The sequence below is a fragment of the Castanea sativa genome, chromosome 12 (genome assembly GCF_040712315.1).
Source record: "Castanea sativa cultivar Marrone di Chiusa Pesio chromosome 12, ASM4071231v1".
NCBI classification, from domain to species: domain Eukaryota; kingdom Viridiplantae; phylum Streptophyta; class Magnoliopsida; order Fagales; family Fagaceae; genus Castanea; species Castanea sativa.
In genome coordinates this window covers 413,008-431,993 of record NC_134024.1, presented here as the reverse complement: position 1 = coordinate 431,993, position 18,986 = coordinate 413,008, and the positions used below count along the sequence as shown (strand labels likewise).

The 18,986-nt window shown below is 32.3% G+C and overlaps 3 protein-coding genes across 4 annotated transcripts; all 3 read right to left on the bottom strand.

Annotated features, from left to right (window-relative positions):
* Positions 1 to 4,774: 4,774 nt before the first annotated feature.
* On the bottom strand, positions 4,775 to 7,328 carry LOC142619423 (uncharacterized). Its single transcript, XM_075792520.1, has 2 exons — positions 7,195 to 7,328; positions 4,775 to 5,525 (listed from the first exon to the last, which is right to left on the bottom strand). Exons 1-2 carry the CDS (start codon positions 7,326 to 7,328, stop codon positions 4,775 to 4,777), a joined length of 885 nt encoding a protein of 294 aa, XP_075648635.1.
* Positions 7,027 to 13,103, bottom strand: LOC142619127 (uncharacterized). 2 transcript variants are annotated; one of them, XM_075792195.1, is made up of 10 exons: positions 12,927 to 13,103; positions 12,660 to 12,795; positions 10,529 to 11,152; positions 9,605 to 9,976; positions 9,457 to 9,518; positions 9,245 to 9,340; positions 9,030 to 9,120; positions 8,066 to 8,167; positions 7,854 to 7,903; positions 7,027 to 7,458 (listed from the first exon to the last, which is right to left on the bottom strand). In XM_075792195.1, exons 2-10 carry the CDS (start codon positions 12,750 to 12,752, stop codon positions 7,434 to 7,436), a joined length of 1,515 nt encoding a protein of 504 aa, XP_075648310.1. In that variant the 5' UTR covers positions 12,753 to 12,795; positions 12,927 to 13,103; the 3' UTR covers positions 7,027 to 7,433. The 2 variants fall into 2 exon arrangements, with proteins under 2 accessions (XP_075648310.1, XP_075648309.1); XM_075792194.1 differs by having other exon boundaries at positions 7,320 to 7,458; positions 8,066 to 8,221.
* Positions 13,104 to 17,024: 3,921 nt separating this feature from the next.
* LOC142621058 (ethylene-responsive transcription factor ERF022-like) lies at positions 17,025 to 18,216 on the bottom strand. The gene has a single exon (XM_075794375.1). It carries the CDS (start codon positions 18,112 to 18,114, stop codon positions 17,596 to 17,598), a length of 519 nt encoding a protein of 172 aa, XP_075650490.1. The 5' UTR covers positions 18,115 to 18,216; the 3' UTR covers positions 17,025 to 17,595.
* Positions 18,217 to 18,986: the final 770 nt, after the last annotated feature.

Here is an 18,986-nt window from a genome sequence, read left to right as displayed (position 1 = left end):
CCAAGACATTGAAGTTATGGTCTTCTTGTCTTATAGATCAAATTACAACACTATGCGTAAGACTCTCTGATATATTTGTGAGAGTTCTGCGCACAAGGAATGCTTTACCTTCTTTAATTAATAACTAATGCCATTAGGATTAGAAATGAGTTGTCACAGAGAGCTGTGGAAGATGGTCTTCTGGAGCTTCTATTTTCTCACAGGTCAAAAGGCAAAGATATCAGATTTTTGTTTGAACAAGTATCAGCAATGGGTCATTAATATCCTTAGTCTCAGAGAGTTTTCTTTAATTGTAATTTCAGTTGGGTTAGGAGAGATTGTAATTAGTCCTTCTGTTTTTATAAACTTAGTCTTCTAGATGTCTTAAGGACAATTTGTGAGGTTGACTGTAGTGCCCCTATTTCTGTTTGAATTATATATATTGAAGTTTATATATATAAAGGAAATGGCTGAAAGTATATATTGTGGGAGCATATTCGACTTCTTGGAATGCTTTACAGGGTTGGAATGCTTGAACTGCCCAAACATGTTCTCAATTAAATATAGCATATCTTATAGTCATACGGAATTTAATACAATTTTTGACAACTCTTATTGTGTATGTCATGTGAGATACCTAATTTATTATATTTAATCAAAATAAAGAGCGAGTTTCAAATGATTATCATAAAGTGGACGTCATAGGTTTGAAATACTATAACATTTACTAAAAATAAATAAATCATAGCAAATAAAATTCTTATAGAATGAACCAAAAGTTACAAAGTCTCATAAGTTTAAATATTTAATTTTCATTAAAAGAAAAAAAGCTGCATATGTACTCAAATTGTAACTATATTCTACTAAACTACTACAAAGTTCAAATCATTGTCTTCCACTTATAAACAATATATACTATCAACAATGAGCCATGAAGATAATGCCAAGTGTAGGCAAAACTGCACAGCAAATCTTAGGGCACTGACAATCTATGGGTGTTTTAAACAAACACCAAACAACTTTACTTGTTTTGGCTCGTCACGAAGATCTAGCTTGGCTAAATTGGCTTCTGTTGATATCATCCTGTCAACGACAATCTGTTTGTCACAGCACTCAATGCCACAAAATGTTTGATTATCAAAACTGCATTTACATAATCAAGTTTCAGTGTCAAGTACACATATGATATATTTTTGCTAATCTAAAAGTATCAGATATATGATTATTAATGACTTTCACTCAAGGAGGAATAAGATGGTGTATATATACACATGCATACACATGACTTCATTTATCAACTAATGCATGAAAAATTATTGATAGAATTGTATATAATAAATCTTAATTACTATTCTCAAGCAAAAAAAAACAAGAAAATTATAGATAAAACCGAAGTTAGACGAAGTTACCCTGAATAAAGTTACCCTAAGTTCGCCTTAAAGACTTGGTAAATAAGTTTATCTTGTGTTGTAGATTAATTAATCAATCTAAGTGTCAAAGTCAATATTATCAGCTCTAACTAATGAAAGTTCCAAGGTTTTTTTTTAGAACATAATTACCAGTCATATTTCCAATTTTCTTTTTCTTAGCGAGTCTTTTTTCATGTCTTCTATACTTTTTGGTCAAATATTAATAAAACAACATCAAATCCCATCACACAGATATAGATAGTGATTAATATAATGGAAAAAGAAGAAACACAATGAGGAATAACATCTTTAACATAGCAAATTACTGGCGTTCATGAGAGAAAGAATGAGGAAAAATTAAATGCTGGAAATATTTATAAAAACATAACAATAAAGTTAATCTACTTGATCAGTCATAATAACTGCTTGAATACATATAATGCCTAATAAAAATTTAAGAATGGATACTGATTAAAATATTTGACGAATTGAACAAGAGAAGATCAAATAATTAAACAATTGATTATAGCATTATATTGAAATATCTCTAAATCCATCATTCTTGACAAGAAGTTCCCTTTTTTTTTTCCTACTCAACCTTGATAATCAATATGTTTCGTTTATAAGGGAAAATCGCACTGATCTTCTTTATGTTTTCTATTATTACACCCCCTCATCTCTTTAACAAGAAAAATCCGAATTTCAAAGATGAGAACACATTTTAAGTGAAGGGTAAAATAGAAAATTCAAGATTTTTAAAGCTATTTTAGTCCTCCGAAAGAGGGAAAGTCAATGTAAATAGTTTGAATTTTGATAAATGTGAGTGTCTCATTTCAAATTAGATAGAAAATTGCAATTTTCTCTTTGATTAAGCCCTTACCCATAATTACAGTATCCTTTCTCAGGCAGCTTATTCAAGCACATGTCACAAACACCACTCATGTTGGGATTTTGAGGCACTATGATATCATCTTTTTTGGGGGCACAATAACTTTCCAAGTCAGACATTGAATCCCCACAAAAGTACTTGTCAGACTTTGAATCCATGGCAGCCAACAACTCAAACTCTGGTTCCACAGGTACCTCCAAAGCTTCCGTGGCTTCCAAGATTTCTGTATCTTCAGGTAGGGTTAAAGGGTCTGGTGTTTTTGCAGCTTCGTTTTTGGGCACATAAAACGTAGGCACATTTAGCTGATTTAAGTGACAAGAAGGCTTGTTTTCATCAAAAGGATTCATGGTTATGGTTAAGGCTGGAGAGAATATTAGGGTTGAAGAGAAATCAGGGTTTTCTTGGAAAGAGAGATTATATACACAAGCTTTATTTTTTGATAAACATATGCACAAGCTTATATAATCAAAATCTACAAGAGCCAAGATCAGTGGCGTGGCTCATGATGAATTCTTTTTAATTTTTAATTTTTAATTGTTTTACCAAGATGGTCTTCCTAATAAATCCATCTTATGAGTAAAATTAGGATAAATCTATAATCTATAATATTATTTTTTTATTAAAAAAAATCTAAATAATATTATAAAATTAAAGGCGTTTGACAATATATATTTTTTAGTGAGTTTAAAACTTTGATTAATTATTAGAATTTTTAGTACATGTACTTTCTATATATGGTTGAATATACTATTGTTTGATTGTGTTTGCTTGATACACATCATTCCATATATAAATAAAATTATAATAAATTTCTATTAATAATTATTATAATTATTCTATTAGCTAAGAATTTTATCTAGTTGTTGGTCTTAATGGATTTATACGATGAATGATAGAAACACTCCTTGAACTTTCATCGTGACCAATTTTACACTTATATTAATTGCAAGTTGTTCAATGCTGTAAACCATGTTCTTTTGGTGTAGAAAAATAGTCTCTTTCATCGAAAAGAGACAAAAAATACCGCCTCTCATTCACCGATCTTGTGGTATACATAGGATTCAATTATCTAATCCACGATGATACCTATAAGCAAAAATGCAATAAAAGTATAAAACTAAAATTTATAGATGCCTTATTGGTCAAATACTATCCAATTCTTTTGGGTCACAAGAGTGATCAAATATGAAATGGACATATTACATTTCTAGTAATTGGTAGGACATGCAACTCAACAATCCCAGTTATACATCTAAAGAAAATAAATTGCTCCTATCCATTTATATTTATTGGAACCAAGAAAATCATTAGTATAGTAATGATATTAAAAATAAATAAATATATAAAAGGAGAGAGATGAAAAATCAAACTTTATTGAGCACATAAGAATTAAGAGCAGAAAATCTAAAAAAGGAGTGAAAAATTCATTTGACCAATAAAAATACAATCAACTAAATCAAAAAAAAAAAAATATTTCTTTGCACTTCTCACATTAGTATCATTATCCATAATAAACACTTTTAGCTTATTGTCATTATCCATAATATTGGCAACGCAAGAGCATTGTAATTCAATTGGTTGGTATATTCTGATGTGTCTATGACATTTTAAATTTGAATCCCCATCTTCTATTGTAACTATCAAAATAGATATGTTACTACTGGCTAATGCATAGCGCTTCTTTATTCTTTTACAATGTTCTCAATTAAATATAGCATGTCTATTGCTCATTCGGATTTTGATACAATTTTCCAAAAAAATTTCATTGTGCATGTCATATGACAGACCTTATCTACTTTATTTAAATCATAACAAGGAGTGGGTGTTAGTTATCTGATCAACTGATAAAGTTTTTGTCATCCACTAAGAAATTTGGGTCTAATTCTTGCCAACATAAAAAACCAATTAATATTTTGGTCTGATGATAAAAACAATCAACATGAAGCAAATAACATATATTTGACGAATTTTGAAATGATATGATATTTATTACCAAAAAAAAAATCATAACAAAGAAAATTCTTATAAGCCTAAGCAAAAAATACAAAGTCTCGTAACTTTATATATTTATTTTCATTAAAATAAACAAGCAGATGTACCACATGTGGTAACAATATTCTAAAAAAATAATTACCATTGATTTCAAACTTCAAATCATCGACTCCCACTTATCGATATAATATATAACATATACTATCAACAATGAGCCCTATAGATAATGCGGTCTAATGTAGGCAAAACTACATTGCAAATCATAGGTTTTTTGAAGTTTGAAAACAATATATGACATTTGAAGTTTTTTTTTTTTTGATAAGAAATGAAACTTCATTCAACTGAAAAGGAGTACAACAAAACATCCAGATATACAATCACTAGGAACGGTCAAGTTGGATAAGATGCTGAACCATTGGAGGGCTGCATCTTTTCCAGACCTGATCCAAACCATTACATTTCGCAAACTGAGCAAGAATGTGAGCTACATTGTTGTAATCCATTTTCAAGTGACAGATTTCCAGCTACAAAAAGATTCAAGAAGAGAGCAAATGCCTTGATATAAATGGCCTAAGCTGCCATTGAATTCCTTTGACAGAATGTCTTGGACCACTGTGAGGGCATCTGATTCTAAGATTACATTAGAGAGCTCCATTTCCTTAGCAAGCAAAATTCCATGTTCCACAGCAAAGATTTCTGTTTCTAGGCTTGAGAATTGTCTTGGAAGGGGCTTACAGAGAGCTGCGATAGGCTCTCCCATGCTGTTCCTTATCACTACTCCAATACCAGTGGAACGCCCATCTCCTGATGCAGCACCGTCCACATTAACCTTGTACACACCCACGGGGGGAGCTTCCCATCTGCTAGCTTCATCACTTTGGGAATTACCACAGAGTGCAGCAGCTTCTCTAAAGCCCGAACTGATGGAGATAGCAGAACACCAAACCTGATCAGGGGAATGGCAAACATCCTCAAAGACCTTTTGATTCCGGTTGTACCAAATCACCCAAGAAGTTACAAAGAACCTTTCAAGATCAGTTGCAGCCCCATTATGCAGAATTTGCAATGCTATATCAGTAAAGTCCAGCTGGTTTGCAGTCAAGTTTGTAGGACACCCGACCCACTTGCCCCAGACTTGTTTAGATAGATCACATTGAAGGAATACATGGGTGACAGATTCTGCTTCTTTCTCGCAGATTGAGCACACGGGATTAATGTTTACCCCTCTTTTATTGAGATTCAACTTCTTAAATATGCTAATTAAAAGACTAACTGTTCATTTAGTCTTGCTATTTAGACAATTGGATTTTTCAATCTATTAAATGTTTTTGGTAAGAGACGGAAGTTTTATTTTGTATTATTAAGCAAAATGTTCTAGTAAATATACTTTATATTCCTCTAAATATATATATATATATATATATATATATATATATATATATATATATATATATATATATACACACACACATATATACACTTTACTTTTATATATTTTCTAGGATTTTCTACTCTCGTGATGAAAAAAAAAAAAGATTTGATTTTGATCCCTCTTTCCCAAAAGTGAAATATCACAAAAGAGTTTATGATAATCGTGAGTATACTATTTTATATATATATATATATATATATATATATATATATATATATATATATATATATATCACGTAATTTATATCATATCAAACTATCGAATCAAAACCAATTATTCACATGTTTTTTAACATCACCATTACATGAAAAGATAATTTAAAATATTTCGTTACATAACAAGATAACAAGGAGTCCATTAATTTAGGATGAATCAATAGTTGAGTCTAATAGGACTAAATTTCAAATATCAAATCAAGAAAAATTAAGAAGAATCAAATTAATTTCTCAAAATTTTAACGACAATATATAATATCAACTCAAATTTCAAATTTCAGATTTAATAATTTAATAAAAAGTACCCACAAAATGTAAATATTTTGTTCACATATTGGCCCATATCAACATTTATCGAAAATTGAGTGAAATGGACTTAAAACAGGTGGAATAGACTAGAATGGGGTAGGAATTTAGGTTGAGATGGAATTTGGTTGATTCTTACCTATTGTTTAATTGGCACATAATTTTTTCATCGGAATGGAATGAAACTAATAACTGTAACCTTAGTGAGCGTTTGGATCCGGAGTTCATGGCCACGTTTTGCATTTTTCACCTTTTTTTTTTTTTTTAACCAACGCCTATTGCACTGTTTATGAGATATGAACAGTGTAAATAGGCAAATGAACAATGATTTTGGTGTGAACAATAATTCGAAAATTATTATTTTTTACTGTTTTCAGTTTTTAGCAAAATAAGCGGTATTTAAATGTACCCTTATTCCATGTTCTCCACATGATAATGACTAAACAATGCCATTATATTTCACAACTTTTGGTTAAGTTATATCTTTTACTATATTCTAATTTAACACAAAAACGCACTACAACTCCACTTAAAAGCCATGATAACTTTTAAGGGAAGGTGGGACAAGTTATATTACACACAATACACTTATGTTAGAACCTTTTGAGTGGAGTTGTGGTGTACCTTTGTGTTAGAACCTCTTTCCCTCTCCCTTGTGTGTGTGTGTTTGTTTCTATAAAAAAAAATATCAATTTAGTAGCATGCATGCATACTTATGTTACCTTAATATTATTTTGTAAGATATTTTGTGTGTATATATATCTCTCTCAAATATATTTTGTGTATATATACAAAATCAACTAATAAGCATCATAAGATATCATGTTTTTATTCAATTTGAAATGTTAGCAGAAGATTTGACATACTTACGGTCTATCTTCTGAAGTTGATGACAGCCTTATGATCCATACAAACATGAACTCTTTATACAATCATTAATTTCTGTCACATATTTTAAGCCCTAAATGTTACATTTTTTGTAGCTGCTTCGACAAAATATTTATCTCATATGCTTGAATAAAGCCTTCTGAGGTTCTCCTTTTGGTTTCTGGCAATTTCTTGAGACCATAGTTCGTGCCAGCTTGAAACCTTTTCCCTGAATTCATAAAATCCGGTGCAGATACCTTCGATTGCAAATGTGATGAGTATGACAAGTGACAGCCACAGATTCCTGGTCTATGATAATTCACGAATCCCCTTGTGTTTCAATTTCACCGCCAACTTGGCATCTTCGGTCTGCATTGCAATCAAGTACAAGTCACAATCACAATGAGGTAATATAAAGGCCTAGACGAATTTGGGCATGTTAGTGAATGTTTGGATAGCGATTACGCGTCCAGCGTTTTGCGCGTGGGTCCCGTGTACTGTTCATGGGACCCACAAACCTCTTTTTTCAATAAAACATTCATTAAAAATGGATTCTACGGCACTATTCATACATTTAAAAATTATTTTGCTACAATGTTTTCAGTTTTCAGTAATAAGCGGTATTCAAACATACCCTTAATCCAAGGTAAATCTTACTCATGATCAATTGTTCATAAAATGCTCAAATTTAAACAAGTATATACTTCATGTTTAAGAATTAGTAGGGGGATAGTAATTGAAGAGTAACATAGAGCATATCGTACCTTGGTTCTCTTCTTGCATGGGTCAGATCTACAGATTCTGATAATGCAATCTGGAAATGTTGATCAAATTGTTATATGATGACACAATTCATGATTTTCTATTCCAATTAATAAAAGAGAATAAAATTAGATAGAATGGATAAGGAATAAAATTATGTCCTAATATTCTGCAGTAATTTCCAAACCCTTAGCAGAAAGAATAGAAATATGACCTTAGGAACTGGTTTTGGATTTGGAGCCTTATGAATGGTGAACAAGGTAGATGATGCATATTTTGGATCTTTTCCAAGCCCAGCATTACTTTTCTCGTCTCCCTGCACACATACAAAATGCAAGCATGATCTGTGCATCCAACGCTGAAAATTCCTCTATATATAACAAACAGAAGAATGCTCATTACCAGAATGCATGCCTCTTCAAACTAAACATAACAAAAACATAGTTTCATAAATCAGTCATGTCTTAGGCATTAAGCTTATAGATTTACAATTAAACTCAAGTATAATTAAACAAAACTAAACATAACAAAAACATAGTTTCATAAATCAGTCATGTCTTAGGCATTAAGCTTATAGATTTACAATTAAACTCAAGTATTATTAAACAATATGATCGAACCTCGTCAATCATAAAATACATTTCATCATCTGAGTCATAAATCTCTTCAAGTAACAAGCCTAAAATTCTAGCAAGAACCAGCACAACTTTTCATTGTCATTGTATTGATGTCTTGGTAGGCCATATTTGTGATCCAGGTGATGGAGCTGTAACATACTGTCAGTAATACCAAATCTCTAACTAAATCAGTAAAGATGGATAAGAAATTAACTTACCCATCTTCTCCAAATTGAAGATACTATAATAGGTAGTAGCCTAGAAATGATTAGAGATGTCATGAACCTATAATAAATACTTTAAAATGATGCTTCATGAATTAATTTTGTAAATGCAATCCTCACAACCAAAGTTCTCTATGATCCTAAGATTCCTAGTGTGCAAGATCTTTTGACCATTGCAATGTGTTCAAGCTAATGGAAGCTCAGATTAGGATAATTCTAAGTCATATAGTCCAAGCTTCCTAGAGGAACCTAGTTCAAAGATCACGTCTTTAAAATGCAGAAACCGACACACACAAATGTATGCATGCTTAACTAAATCATATCCAGTAGGAATTACCTTTTTCTGCAGTCCTTTGACATTACTCTTTTGCTCAGCTTCAACTCCATAATTTTGATTTACATTATTTTGAGCACGAAGGTTCATAGACCTTTTGTATTTCCAAACCATTAGAATATCACACAAGCAAAGAAAAATCAGTAAAAAGAAAAAAAAAAAAAATTGGTGGTGACAGTATCTGAGGAAAACAAATGTAAATGGATATAGCACATTACATTATTTTCGGTCTCTGGTTCTCAGATACTCTGCCATTGGCTCTAATTTGGCAGCCACTAGGCTCTAAAGGCTTTCTATCGACTCCATCACAGCTCCTAAAAATGAACAAACAATTCAGATTAGCGAGGGAGTGAGGGGAGGGAGAGGGGTTTGGGGGGAAGGGGGTTGTTGAGAGAGAGAGAGAGAGGCATTCTAATTGGTGAAACCAGACCTCCTGTTATCCAGAGCTTTCTTTCTCAAGCCACCAGTAACAGAAGCCTCCTTTGTAGTGCTCTGCATATATAGTTGCACGCAACCAGCAAGAAAAGCCATCAGCAGAGGAACTAAAATTCAATATGAATACAATCATGATAGTCTACCTGGGTGGATCGTTCATGGAGTGGCAACTTCGTTGGTAACTTGTCTACTGACCCTTTGGAAGTTGAAATTGCCTTGACCTGACTAACTATACTAATGGGTGAAGATGTCACTGAGCTAGCCCTCACCAATGAAGTGCGCAGAACAGTGGCATTGGGGCGTATTTCCGTATTTTGTCTAATTGAGTAAACATTGTTGGAACTAATGTCTTTTGCAATCTTAGGTGTACTTCTTTTGCTTGAAACAATACCGTTATCTTTCTTGCCAGCAATTTTATCATTAATAGACACTTTCGGCTTCTCAGATAGCTTAATGGCACCTTTGGTAATTCTGTAGTCCAAATGTGTTCTTTTTTCAGCAGAAGCAACTGTCACCTGGTAGAACAACTTAAAACTGAGTAACAGAAAATCACCTATCTATTGCACATTAGCAAACTTTAGCAACTAACCACAAGTGCAATCAAAATATAAATGGGACCATAACTTGATACAGCAAGAGAGTTCCAATTAACAAGACAATGCATACAGTAGTATAACAGCTATTTAGTAATCAGGTCTAAACACACTTTTTGGCAGAGTTTCACCTTGACTATGAGGCTGTCAAAATCTTCTTCTTTCAGTATTTTAATATTTTTTTCTTACTTTTCAATCTCCTATATAATTAATGGAACCGAAAAGTAGGAGACCCTCATTTTATGGATCAGCAAGCATGAGAACCACTTTGCAATACATAAAAAAAATTTGTTGGCCTCTAAAGTCAGTGTTAATAAGTTATGCCACCCTGAGCTCTGTAGATTAATTCAGCAAACTATCCACTTGAAAGGATTATTAGTAAATAGTCCTCAAGCAAAGTGAGAATCTTTTCACAGATTTTTATAACATTGGTTAAGGGGAAATGAGACACAAATTAGAAATCCAACATTTTACCTTAGCATTAAGACTGAATGATTGTTTCTTTTGCTTGTTGGCATCATGCTTGGCTCTGTCAGAGACAGAGCAGTCATGCTGGGCAGTTTCTGAGCTCTTACTGACTGCTGAAGTGGAGGAAGCCCCTTTAACAAAATGTTGGAGTTCAATGGCAGATAAGGACACACTGGTTTCATCTGTCAGGCTAGTTTTGTCATTGTCATTACCACAGCAACCTAATTCTTCTTTGGTAGCATCTTTTGAACTATCCAGAATGCCTCTAGTTGCATCATTCTCTAAGACCTGTCTTTCACTGACATTGATAGGCTTCTTTTCCTCTTTCATGAAGTCAGCATTGACAGCATTTTCCACTTGTGTGATAGTGCTCATTGCCACCAGGCAAGAATCAGGCTGTGTTGTCTGTTGCTGTTCTGCTTGTAATGCCTTCATAGCTCTAACTTTTTTGTAATATTCTTCAAAGTATGCCTTCTTTTGAGCAACAAATCCAGGGGCCTTAAACTTCTCCAGCTCCTCCTGACGTCTGTTGTGGGAGAACACTGACCGCTTTTCCCATGCAAGTGAATCGACAGCAAATCTTCCAAAAGATATTGAACCATGATCCAGAATGTCAGAGATGGAAACAACCTGCTTGCCCAAGTAAAATTTAGATATAATAACAAAGCCATACAGCAGAAATGTTAACAAAAAACCCAGTAAAGCATAAGAAAACCATCTTAGCACATTTAATTTCAAGATTTAGGACCATCCAAAATTCCCCACTTGAGCCTTTGGACTCAAAAAGGCTAGAGAAAAAGAAAAGTGGGAAAAAGAAGAAGAATCTGTGTAAATGTCAAATACAAAAGTCAATTGAACTATATCTAGATCACAACAATTATAACGCTCCAATTATTTTCATTTTCATTTTCCTCAGATAATTTGGAAACCAAGTAGACTCTTGAAGAGTAGAAAATTGCTATAGTTCTTACAAATTTTGCTTACCAATAAGTCAAAGCCCACAACCAATTTCACAATTGCTAAGGTCGCAGTTCATGAATGGAATGCAGTAAAAGTGATGTTAGTGGGGGTCCTGTGCAAAAATGACATATTCCAAATCACAATCTACCACCTCAACAACAAAAGTGAAATTTGTTATGCCTGCAGCATTGTTATATTCTTACAGGTTACACATAAGTTACTAACTGACATGGCTGCTACATTGTCATGCCATGTGCATCACACGATCCTGCATTCCACAAATTAATTTGTACAACCACATAAAAGCCACTGCAGTTTGCAACAAAATTGTAATAAACTTTGTTTCACCCTTACTGTTACTCTAAAGTATATTTAGATGTCCATGTAAAATAATATCAATCTATTTTCATAAAACATTTAGAAAAACTCATTTCTCAAGCTTTAAAATTTCTCCAAAAACAGAATAGCCTCACATCAGAACAATATACTCGCTAAAAACATTTCGAAATATTAGAAAACTTAACCAAGACTACCAAGTCAACCAATTCTTCAAAAACAATTTGTGAAAGTTTTGATTTTTGTTCTTCAAATATTAAAAAGGTAATAATTTCAACCTTCCTTCTATTTTTTGTTAAAGCTATTCCAAGTCACATTTGCTTTTTAGGAAAAGGATTCTTTCCATTTGAAAAAAAAAATTTAGTTCATGTTTCAATTTTATACATCACAAATCTAAAGGTGTACAACTTCATTTAAAATCAGAACCTTGAAATGGTCTCCATTTCTAGAAACAGAGAAGAGATCATGTTCTAGCTTTTTAATGTACAGTGTCAACCATTTATGCGTATTACACCTCCTTTTCACACGTGGGATCCACCATTTATGTGGGAGGAAGGTGCATTACACTATGTTCATTGCTTCTCAGTCAAATCAAATTGCAGCTGTTTAACTATAAAGTATGAAATCCAAATTTGACCAAATTTTAAGCCTTTCCAAAACTACTTCAAATAGTACAAACAGCTTAATTGAATACTTCACCCATCATTCATATATTTATTTCAACATCAACAAAAAGCAACTCTATCTTTGACCTTAACCACTTTACCTTTTATTCTATCAATAATTCACCAACAACCATAAAACAAAAGACAGCTATTGAAAGAGTAATTTTAGAGTGTACCTGAGCTTGTTGGCCCTCTGATGATACCTCAGTTTGTGACCATTCATTGCCACAATAGCTATGATGATAATGATGATCCATTTCAGTTGCCATTTCCCAATTACTCTCTACACTCAAACTACTCTAACAAAACCCCCTGTCCAATAACAACCACCAAAAAGAAAATTTAGACTAAAAAAAAAAAAAAAATGGGTCCAAAATATTTTCTAGATTGTACCTTACTACAATAAACTTCAACTGTTTCATGAATTTGCAAAGAGTACTCACAGTCACAGATAGAGATTCCAAGGTCTTTTAACAGTTGAAAAGTTAGTTACTTCAAACTCATAGTCTTTTAAGGATGTGTTTGGCCGTTTATTTTGGGGTTTTGGTTTTGGGGGTTACAGTTACCAGATTGTGGTGTTTTGGTTTGTGAGAACTGAGAAGTGAGCAAAATGGAGAGACAAAGAAAGAGTGTGCAACCAAACTTGTTCTTAAGGGAGTGAAGTGACGTGGCTATGGTGCGGTTACTCACGACCGCTATTTTTTGCATCTGGGTCCTACTGCCGCCACGTTGCACAGTTGATTTTGTGAAAGATTTGGGTCCAGTGGTTGTTTGTGATATCTGGGATTTTAATGAATGAGACACGTGTGTGGTTACTATTGGTTGGTGGGTCCCGGCTGCAATATGAGTATATGGTTGTGGTTCTGCCGAATAAGATAGTTTTGTTTATTTGGTTGCTTTATTTATTTTCTCTTTAGATGAGAATCTTTATTTGTTTATTAATTTATCGTTTTTGTGTCCAATGGTGGGTGCATACCCACGTGGATGGACTATGTTGACAAGATGGGTCTTGCATAAGGCTTACATGTGATGAAATCATTGTGGTAGCCGCTTAGCAACAATATCACGACCACATTCATTTTTTCTAATTAATTTTATAATCTTTTGATTAGTGTGATTGCAAGTGATTAATCAAAAGATGTGGACCCATGTAAATTAGAATTGGAAAAGAGTGCCACTACTCATAGTTGTACATATTAACATTTTATACAATTAGATATAAAAATGTGTGTTTTTCTTAAATTGAAGGATTGTAAATGAACCAGATTGTTTTTGAACAATTCAAGCTTAGTTCGGAAAAACACTTGTTTTTGTTCGTTTGTTTTGTAAACAAGCTATACTCAAGCCTAAGATTAGACTTGACTATTAAATGACACAAGCTTAAACGTAGTAATGTGTTCGTAAACAGGCTTTTGAATATAAGGTTCCATTTAAACCTATGTAATTATATTTTTTGTGTACAATTTTCTAAATTTTCTAAAAAAATAGTTATATATATATTTGAAATTGGATTGTATATATTTTGTAAATAGAATTATATATGATATCAGATTGTTATTTATAGTTTATTAATAATATAAACAATATTTTCATAATAAAAATTCATAGATTTATGAAAGGGTAAAAATTTTAGTCATTTTTTTTACAATATATGAAAAAGAAATAAGTTAATCAAATAATTTGTGAACAAGCTTAAACTTATTTGACAAGAAAATGGTGTAACAAAAACTCAAAGATCTCAAGTTCAATTCATCATACTATTAATTCATGGGTTTTCCGAAGTGTCTCATAGTTATGGAGTAAAATAACTTAATTAGAGGTTGGCACATTATTAGGTCCTAATCACATGCAAAGATTTACCTCTTTGACAAACTTTTCTGATAGATCATGGCTACACAAACTTCCAACCATCTCTTCTTTGTCTTTTCTTTTAATTTTTTTTCTTAATTTTCTTCCATTTAAACATGTGATTAAGTCTTTTTCGAGTTATGGGTTTCAATATATTTTTTCTTTGTATTTTACAAAAAAGACACGATGCTTTTTTTTATTTAGTTTACAAGTGTTATATATTAAAAAAAACATATGAACTTGATTAATGCACAATTTGTTTAACTGTGTTTAGTGACTGAGATTTATTCTTGACATGACGATTCCACGATGCGTTTTATTAATAGCACAAGCCTTAAATTCTTTATTTTTATTTTTTATATATTTCCATTCATTTTAACATAGGAAAAGCAAAAAGAAGAATTTCTAAAATAGTTAAAATATTACATATATTTAGTGATCAAACGGTACGGAAAATAAAATATGACTTGGTCTATTATTAATTAATGTAGTGTTTATTTTAGATTTTACTGCAGTCACATGACACCCATGGAGTATATATTGTTCGTGGATAGCATAATTAAGCTACACATTTCAATCACATGACACCCATAAAGTATTGTTCCTGGATAGATTATTAGATGATGGATTAAGCTCTCGCAGAGTTCCAATTGAACTTAGACATACTTTTTAGACATTAAAGTAGCAAACACTTTCTTCAATCTCTACTTTCTACTGTTTGAAAAGTAAAAAGTAAAAGTAGCCTCAGAGGCCATAGGCTTTCGATCCCTGAATTACTATTGTAATTTTTATATGAATGTATTATTTGGACCAGTGATTATAGATGGTACATGACTTGACCAAGAACAAGAAGTTCTATAACTTGTAATAATTTGCTTCCATTTATGTGGACTCTAAACTAACCACAAAATTAATGTAGCAATTTTCATCAAGATTAGATCCTGGTCTCCCTCATTAGAGGTTTGTTAGGGTTTTTGGATGACAGCTCTTGCTACACCAGACAAAATGTTCATAGTCTTATAAATAAAATATTTCAATTCACATTGGTGAATATTGGTGGAGGAAAGGTCCATGTTTACCCTTTTTGAGAACCTTAGTTTAACTAGTACTCTTTTTGCGTAAGGAAGGTGGTGACAAAGACCAATGACTTTACATTTTCATCTCAAACCCATGTTAGGTAGGCCCAAGTAAAATTTGGGCGGCGAGTCTAAGTCCAAATGCAGTTGGAGTAACGAATTTTTTACTTTAAAAAAAGAAGAAAAAGAATAAGAGTAAATTTCATGAAGGTCAACCCTACAATTATTATTTTCAAATTTTAAGTAATTTTATCGAAACTTTCTACTTAAGAATTTGTTTCAATCTAGAAAAATTACTATTGAAAATCTCTTAACTCAAAGGTTTAAACTCTCAAGTATTAACCCAATTATGTTATACAAATTCCTCAAGTTCCTTGTTTTTTTTTTTACTATGTGAGATTTTTAATTACTCGCATGCACGCAAGCATACCCAACAAGTGAATAATATCATTTATTTTTTTTTATCATTCTAAACTTTTTAATATGCAAAGTTGTGAACAATGCCAGATTTAATCACATGACACTAAATGACTTTTACAATGAAATCTCATTAATCGTTTGTTCATAATACGTAAAGGATGTGATTAATTTTTTGAATATAATGTGAAGAGCTTTATAGCTCTACTCAATTTATTGGTGTTTTTTAATAATTTCAAAACATTTAAGATTCAAATATAATTATCAAATTAAAAAAAGATCATGATTAGTTGGTGGTGAAATGAAAGTTAAATAATAAAAAAATCCCTTCAAATATCAATTTATTTTTGGCAGAGTTTGTCTTGTTGGAAAAAAGGTTGGACTTGTTCCACTCCCTAATTTAAGTTGGAGACAATTAACTATTCACCTTTTTAGCTGCTTGGCAATTCTATACATTCTAGGAAGCTGCTTGCTTTGAGAACCACACCAATTCTCCTTTAGTTCGAAAACATGCAGCCTTAAATACTCTATATATGTTGTAATTAGACACCCAAATGCTTGACAGGCAGGAAAGCCAGACAATATGAAACCTGACTTTTTCTATTTTCTTGAGAAGAATATGAAACCTGACTTGATCAGTCATTAGTGTTGAGTATGCGTTTTGGCATTTGGAATTTTCACATTCAATGTAGAATTAATTCCACGCTTCCTCTTTTTCCATTGGAGTTCCACTTTACAACCATAGTAATCTAATAAAGTATGCATAAATAAAATTAGAAAAAAAAAAACACATGCTAAATAAACCCCATTTCAAAATTTATTATTATTTTTCATTGTCTTTGACCACAATCGTTCAACCACAGTGGTTAAATAAATTGACTTCAAGATCATTATATAACTTGTTAATTGTAACTTTTTGGTACACCAAGAAATTGTTTTAGGTTTATTTATTTGTTTATTTTAAAATTAAGGCAGTTGTGTAGACTGTTGTTACTGTTTGAACTTGGATACGTAGATGAGAGCCAATTATGCAAATATAAGAAGTATTAGAACTCTTCCGTTAGAGCTGGTTAATATTAAAGCTTGCGACAAGAAGCTAAAAATTAAAGTGAACAATATGTAATAGGCTTTATTAATTGGTATGAATAAACCACTTATTTTACATAAGTACAACAACATACATAACTGTTTTAACAGTTGCTAGTTGCTACATACAAGTAGCATAGGACTGAAATGAACAGAAAGAGAAAAAGCCCCCAGAAAAGATATATAGTAATACTGTAATAGCACTACAAAACCCAACAAAAAAAGACTACTATGTGAGAGGGCCAGAGCTAGTAAAAAAACAAAACCCCAATTTGATGCTCAAATAGAGCTAGCCTCCATCCAAATTCTTAAAAGCTGCTCATTTGATGCAAAACTTGACCCACATGTGTCTCTTCCTGACTCAACCACAATGATACTTTGTACCAGAAAAAAACTTGCACATACTTGAACTTGAACCATTCTCCACTGAATGCCCCAAATGACCAAACTAAACTATAGAGGAGTGACCTAAAATGTATTGAAGTAAAACCTTTCTAAAAGGGGGAAAAAAGTTAAAGAGTTACTATAGTTAAAGACTTCTTTTTGTCTTAGATAATTACCAATAAATTACGTCAAGAGTTTTATAACTCAATGACATATATTGTTCGTTTTCTGATAAAAAAGAACTTGTGTTTAAATCTCTCTCTCATTTGTTGTAAGAGAGAAATGGCGATGAATATGATGCTTAAGAGTCCCAAATGGACTCATATTGCAATTCTTCCCAGTCACTGAACTCAACATTGTTGTCATACAATACCATATTCTCCTCAAACAAAAGAGCTCCTGTCAACTCCATCCATGTCTTTGGTGAGTCCAAAGGTGACTCATTAATGGCTTGAATTTGGCTAGGTGAAAGCCCCACCCTAACCGGCATCACATTAGCCCCGGAGCTTCCCATCTCAGGCCTTCTAAACCGCAATGCCGCCTCTTGAGCCGCCATTTGCACGTCCTCAGCTCTCGAGCTCTTTGGCCTCGGCAAGCTATCAACCAATTCAGGAAAATTCAGGCGTGCCCCACGTCCTCTAAGGTGCAATGCCGCCACATCATAGGCCGCAGCGGCCATTTCTGGCGCCTCATAGCTCCCCAACCATATCCTTGTTTTCTTCCCTGGCTCACGAATTTCAGACACCCATTTGCCCCATTTGCGCCTTCTTACACCCCTATATGTTGGTGCAACAACATTAGGATTGGTTGGTTCTTCCATGTATATGTGTTTAAGCTTTTGTGAGAGAACAATATTGTTGAGTGTTTATCAATGAGCTAGCTAGAGAGATACTGGTTTTGGTAGAGAAGAGTGTGAAGCAATCATGATATAAATATAGGAGATGAATGTGAAGTATTATTAGTGTGAATGAAATTTAAGAACTCATTTTTTTTTTTTTTTTTTAGATTGAAAGTGAGCTTCCGAGTAGCTACGTAAGTGGGAAGATGCTGTCAATGGGCGCATGCGCACGTTTCCTTTGGTTTTGCATTATTATGGGGTCATACCATGCCACATGTCTATTCATATTTTGTATTTATTTAATTTTGTTTAATTTTTTTAAGCACATATAGGAAATTAAGAAGAAAAAAAAAAAAACTAAGTTTTCTCACAATTGATAACTTTAGTTAGAGAAATATATTATTATTTCTACACTTTGAATATATTCTTTCTTTCACATTCCTTATTATATATATGGGTCTTACTTCCATTCTCTCACATGAAGAATCTCACATATAATATAAAAAGAATGTGAAATAAACTAATATAGGTGTGAAAAATTCATAATTATTAGAGTATTTAATTCATGCTAAAGTGTTTTTTTAATAAAAAGCATATTAAAGTATATTATATACAAACTATTTGAATTAGAGTCCGGTTAACGTGTGCCCTTAGGGCACACGTTAAACTATCTATTTTTAGAAATATTTTCTCGAAAATTGAAAAAGTTGTTAACACTTTTTTAATTTTCGAAAAAATATTTCTATAAATAATTAATTATTGTGTGCCCTAAAGGTATGCATTAACAAAATCATTTTAATTAATAAAGGGTAATGATTTCTTATTCTAGAACCTCATATTGTCTAGGAGAATTG